The 5993-nt window shown below is 37.7% G+C and overlaps 1 protein-coding gene across 4 annotated transcripts in view; it reads left to right on the top strand.

The window, feature by feature from the left end:
- Positions 1-2047: 2047 nt before the first annotated feature.
- Positions 2048-5993, top strand: part of NR6A1 (nuclear receptor subfamily 6, group A, member 1) — a 68503-nt gene continuing 64557 nt past the window's right edge. For all 4 annotated transcript variants that reach the window (XM_010844040.1, XM_010844039.1, XM_010844038.1 and 1 more), the window contains exon 1: positions 2048-2277. In XM_010844040.1, coding sequence (XP_010842342.1) covers positions 2262-2277 — 16 coding nt within the window. In that variant the 5' untranslated portion in view covers positions 2048-2261. The remainder of the gene's footprint in view (positions 2278-5993) is intronic.

Raw genomic sequence — 5993 nt, 5'->3', positions numbered from 1 at the left:
AGGTGCATGTGCATATTCTCTGCCTTTTCCTCCCAGTAGAACTTAAAAAGGGCTCTCAAAAAACTTGTGGGACTGAAGATATTGAAGAAATATGACTCTGTATCTAAAGATAAAACTTACCTGCCTTAAACTATGTTAAAGATTTGTTCATCAAGGATTATTACTGAGACCCACTACCGCGTTCAGTCCCTGGGTCAGGAAGATCCCCTGGAGAAGGAAATGGCAACCCATTCCAGTGTTCTTGCCTGGAGCATTTCATGGACAGAGGAACCTGGTGGGCTACAATCCATGGGGTGGCTAAGATTCAGACATGACTGAGTGACTAACTTTCACACCCTTTAAAATCAAGAATGCTGCTTCAGTCCTGATATTAGTAGGTTAACCAATAGCTCCCCATTTTATATTTTCCTCCAAAGGTTGTTGCAGTAAAGCAGAGGTTCACTACACTTAATCTCTTGTTTGAGTGAGAATAGGAATGGGAAAGCTGGTTGATGTGTTTCTGTTGGAGTGAGGTGCATGATGGCAGTGGCAGAAAATTTATTTTTAGGCAGACAAATTATAACGTTTTCTCCTCTAAATCATTGGTCACTTTCCCTTTAGGCCCTACACTGTAGGGTGACTTAGTGTTCTCTCTCTTGGTTGGGAAATCCCTCTAGTGATAGTGGTAGCAATATTTGCCAGTGACATATTCCACTCCCACCCCCAAAAAAGTCTCCTTTTTTATGGAATACTGCTATAAACTGTGCCTAGCCTTTAAGTTATTTCCAAGGCTGGGAGATTATAGGATGAAACACTGCAAAGTTAAAAAGCATTTGAGGGTGGGGAGATTTGGGAGAATAGCATTGAAACATGTATAATATCATGTATGAAACAAGTCGCCAGTCCAGGTTCGATGCATGGTACTGGATGCTTGGGGTTGGTGCACTGGGACGACCCAGAGGGAGGGGAGGGGAGGGAGGAGGGAGGAGGGTTCAGGATGGGGAACGCGGGTATACCTGTGGTGGATTCATTTTGATATTTGGCAAAACTAATACAATATTGTAAGTTTAAAAAAAAAAAAAGCATTTATCCCTGGCAACTGGTCTCTCTTTGATCATCCCACCTTCTCAGTGGAACTTGCCCTGATGTTGTGTTCTGATACCTGAATGGATAGCTGAATGTTTGACATCATGTGTCATTAGCATATGGCTCTGATTTGCCAGCCTCTGCAGATCTGTGGCAGTGTTTGAGCAAGTATCCACACACCTGGTATGATGTGCTCTGCCATGTGTTACTGGTATGGTTCACAAATCAAGGAGGCATAGCATAATGATTGCTTAATGTCTTAGGAGTTTTACAGGAATGAAGCAAGAAGCTTACTTTCAAGATTTACACTCTTGACTAGGAATGGGGGATGAAATTTCTAACCTTTACTTTCCAAAAGGATTTTGCAGACCTAGTTCCCTCTCTCCACATTATTTCAAACTAGTGTGTATAGCCACAGCATGAAAGTTAAGGGCCGGAGTTAAAGTGAACCCTGCAAATAACTCAGAGCTTCACATTTTAATTTTCTCAGAAGAATTTGCCATGTCATTGTTTATTATAATGACAAAAAGCAGGGGATGCCACTCCTACCCCTCCCAACACATGCGTAACACGGAGTCTTTGTTTTTCTTTTTCTTCTCCCAAAGGTTCTAACTCTAAACTTTTAATTCAAATTACAAAAGAATATAATATAAAATAGCTCTTAAAAGAAAGGATAAAAAAACCCCTATGTGGCGGATTCATTTTGATATTTGGCAAAACTAATACAATTATGTAAAGTTTAAAAATAAAATAAAATTAAAAAAAAAAAAACAAAAAAACCCTACATACTGGAACTCTTTTAAATGAAAACAAAGTCCTTCTAGAGTACTGCCTTTTAAGTTAAGAATCTCAGCTTTAAAAAAGACGGGAGGAGTATTTCCTACTAAATGTTTCCATAATAGTTTTCAGAGACATGGTAGGCAGTATTGTTAACTAAAGAAAATAAGTCTATCAGTTCCACTTAGATAACCTTTGGTAATAAACGAACTCCGTACACGTTGTGACCTTAGCGCCTGAACTTTCTAATCACATGACTGGCTTGTAAACTGACCTGTGAGGATGACTGTTGTAGTTCGGGCTAAGAGAGAGAAATTGGCCAAGTGTCGGAAGAGTGGTCATCAGGCTGGACTTGTCTTGTAATCTCCTTTTCTTCATGGCTGCAATAGAACTTCCCAACAGACTCCGAGAAGCATGAAATGGAGACATGGGAAGGTAAGGGAGCGGACTGTTTCCGTCTGAGCTCAAATCTAAGGTTTAGAAATTTTCTTTGAAGGTTTAGAGCAGATAGTAGCCTTGAGGGAAGAGAGAGGCAGTCCAGTTCTTTTTTGTGTGTGTCTTGGCAGAATTCAGCCAACAAGTTTTATGTAAATAGCAACTGACTGTGAATGTTTTGAAATAAGAGAAAAACAAGAGAGAACTGTACTAAATTGGTTATTGTGATTGATGTTTTTTTTTTTTAATGAGCAGAAGAAAGGAAAGAAAAAATGGATTGAAATTAAGTAACTTGAAAAAAATCTTAACTTCATTTTACATCACAGTTCTTAGGTAAAGTTTACATTTAAAAAAATTGTTCTGTTTACTTCTTGACAGACTTTGTTTATATTTTAAATTCCCTAATCCAGTTCACCATCTGCCAAAGCCTTATTTAGTACTGTTAATTATAGATAGTATTGGGGTCTTGAGGCCTTGATAAGGCAACCTCATTTCCTTTGGGGGAACTTAGATACTTTACGGTATAAGACTAAGCCATTGCTAATTTCTTTTTAAGTGGACTGATTTTAAAATGGATATATTCTCGCTCTCTCTCTCAATCCCTCTTGCTGTCTCTCATTAATAGCAAGTAGTGTTGAATTTGTATGTTTGGAATAGGCTCTTGTGTGAGAAACCCCAGTGTGCCAAAACTTTATTATTTGAGCCAGAAAAGACATAGACAGCTAAAGAAACAGCTAGAAAATGAATCTTAGTATTAAAGATTTGCTGTATTTGTTCGCTGTGTTTATACAGAGCCTAAGACTTTACCAAAAGTTTGGTTTCTCATATGCATTACTGAGTTATAGCCAAAAGAGTTTCAGATTCTTTGAGGCACTGGTATATTTCTAGGAATGACATTCATCTATGAAATGCTTTCTTAGCAAAGCTTCCCACCCCCTTGCAGCATGCCTAACATCTGCCATAGGCAGCTTTGCAGTTTAATTCTTACTCTGAGGATGCCCACTCTGGAGAAATGGGAACTTATCTCACAGCAAAATTCTTCTTTATAGTAATACTTTATTGTAATGCTCCCTTATAAATTCTCCCCCAACACTTTACCAGCATTGCTTCATTGGTTTTTATTATAAGTTGGAGGAAACAATAAAGTTTACAGAAATTATCAATTACATGCATGATCTGATATTTTTTATCTTGAACAACTTCCTCTCTTTCCCCCAGTAGGCACAGAAATTCTTTGTTAAACTAATCTGGATATACTAGCTTTTCCAGAAGGGAGTAGTTTACGAAGATTTGCTTTCAATCCTTGGAGTAGCTTAGGGGTAAGTAGAGATACCAGAGCAATAGTTATATGAGTTTGGAGGGAATAGGTCTGAAGGATTTGGATATTTTTCTACCAGTTTGAATCTGTTAGCAGTATGTAGTCCACCCATTCTGAAAGAGAAAAAATGTTTGATCAGAAAGTTCTCCCTCAGTTCTTAATTAAATATTGAAACTTCAATTTTTCTTAGCTGTTCATTGGCAGAAAATAACTATGGTACTAAAACAAGAACTTTTATAAAACAAGTGAATTTTTAAAATGTCACCTGAATCATCCATACAAAATTCTAATAAGGTATAATGAATTAACCCTACTGAAGGAGGTCTTTGAAAGCTTAAAAAGCAAAAAGAAATCAGTGAAAATGCTACTGTAAAAAAAGCATTGCCTGGTTTTAGATATTGGGCCCTTGTCCATTTAAATTAACCTTTGTCACAGCTGGGCATACAAATGTTTTGTTTTAGTTCACAGAGGGTTAACTCTATTCAAGCTTTCACTGTGGCAGGCCTGATCTGTGGAGTCATACAATCTGGTCTTTCAGCCCTGCCAGTCGCTAGGCAGGAAGTCTTATTTCTTAAGCTATCTTTCAGAATGGGGGGTTGGGATTTGGAGAAAGGTGGGTGGGGGAAGGGCCTTGGAGCATCTGTAAGGATCAATAACAGAGAGCAAGCCGCAGAGAGGCCATTGTGCACACTTCAAGATAGATGTAGCCCTTTTGCACGGCCCCTGCCTGGCAAGACAGACACCTAAAACCAAAACAATGCCACTGAATGAATTCCCTGTGAAAATAAGACTGCTGTTTAAAAGAGGAAAAGTACTTGAGTGCCCTTTTAATGTTGGGAATATTCTCATTCCTCAACTTGCTGGGATCAGGCAACCCCCACTAGAAATAACTCCAAATTGATTTTTAAATGCCTTTTGTCCGTATGCTAATACTGTATTGAATTGGAGAGGGTGATCATTTTGGTCTTAGTCACGTGCATCAAAGCTTTGAGTAAGTAGTCTTTTTTTCTCTCTCTTTTTTTCTTTTTTATTCTAACATTTGTTTTACCTTCTTGATATTGGAGACATCATTAAAAGAATTTAAAAAAAATTTGGCTAGGATTTGAATAACACATGTGTGGAATCCTGCTCCCCTCCCCAACAGCTGGTATTGGCTCTTGAAACTTCAACTGAGCTAAACAGATGCTCTTTAAGTGTTATTTTGAGATCATTTAAACCAGATTTGTAGGCACGAAATCTACTAAAATCATACGTCTTATTTTAAAATACACTGAAGTTGTGATATGCTACATCCTAATGCACATTATATGGATGTTAAACAGAAATACCTGAAATACTTGGGAAAGTGAGCAAATTCTGCCAATGAAGTTATGATTTTAAAAGCACTACCAAGTTTGTTCTTTTACTTCAGCCCACATTTTCATTTTTCGAATTCCCATTTTTCAGGCCCAACTGTAACATTCCTGTTTTACTGTATCCTTTTTCAGAGGACCAAGACAGTAATTCAGTAGGTATTTTTATGATGCAAATTCTTTATGGCAGTTGGAAAGAGTAATGGAGTCTTTGCTGCTTCTCTTCTGCTAAACTCCCAAATTATTGTTGACAACTGATGGTAACGACTGTGGAAAATGGAATCATAAAGAACTTCTAATGTCCTTCTTCCAGTTAAAAATCTCCCAGGAATAAATACATAAGCTAACTGGGGGTCCATAATGTGACTTGCAGATACACAAATGCAGTAAGGGGAGAGAGAAGACCTGTATTGAAAAGAGCCCCAAGTTTAATTTATTTTATGCTTCTTTAATTGAGACCTGACATATTCTCCTGGACAGTTTTGAGGCTTGAGAGAATATATCAACACTTCAAAAGATCATTCGGGTGTTTTTAACACATCTCTAACCTGTACACCTTTTCTGGGGGAAATGATATATGAAAAGAAAATTTTAATCATCACAAAAACATTGTTTTTGCCTTTCTGATGCATTGTAATTCTGAATCGCAGAAGGGATCAATTCTTTTAATGGGTATTTTCCAGAGAAATACAAATATTACTAACAAAATCTGGAAGTTCAGTTACATTTACTTTGTATTAAAATGGGGTATGAAACCTACCATGACCCTTTGAACAATGTGGTCTTTAATGTGCTTTAGGGGGAGGGCCTAGTGAAGGAAAAGCCATAAAAGTCTTCAGGGTTCAAGATGAGGTTGGGATTTGAGGCCATCGCTTTTGTCATTTTCACACACAAACATCACTGCAATCATGTTTGATTTAGCATCCTTAATACAATGAGGTGGGAGAACAGAAGGATATCAGAGGCACAAGTATGAAAGCCAAACATTCTCCCTCCCCCAGATTTTTTCAGATCATTCTTTTTGTGTCCCCTGCTACTGAGTCTCT

This window comes from Bison bison, unplaced genomic scaffold, assembly GCF_000754665.1.
Source record: "Bison bison bison isolate TAMUID 2011002044 unplaced genomic scaffold, Bison_UMD1.0 scf7180017864193, whole genome shotgun sequence".
Taxonomy (NCBI): Eukaryota; Metazoa; Chordata; class Mammalia; order Artiodactyla; family Bovidae; genus Bison; species Bison bison.
The sequence above is the reverse complement of the archived record's forward strand: the minus strand, read 5'-3'. Positions and strand labels throughout refer to the sequence as shown.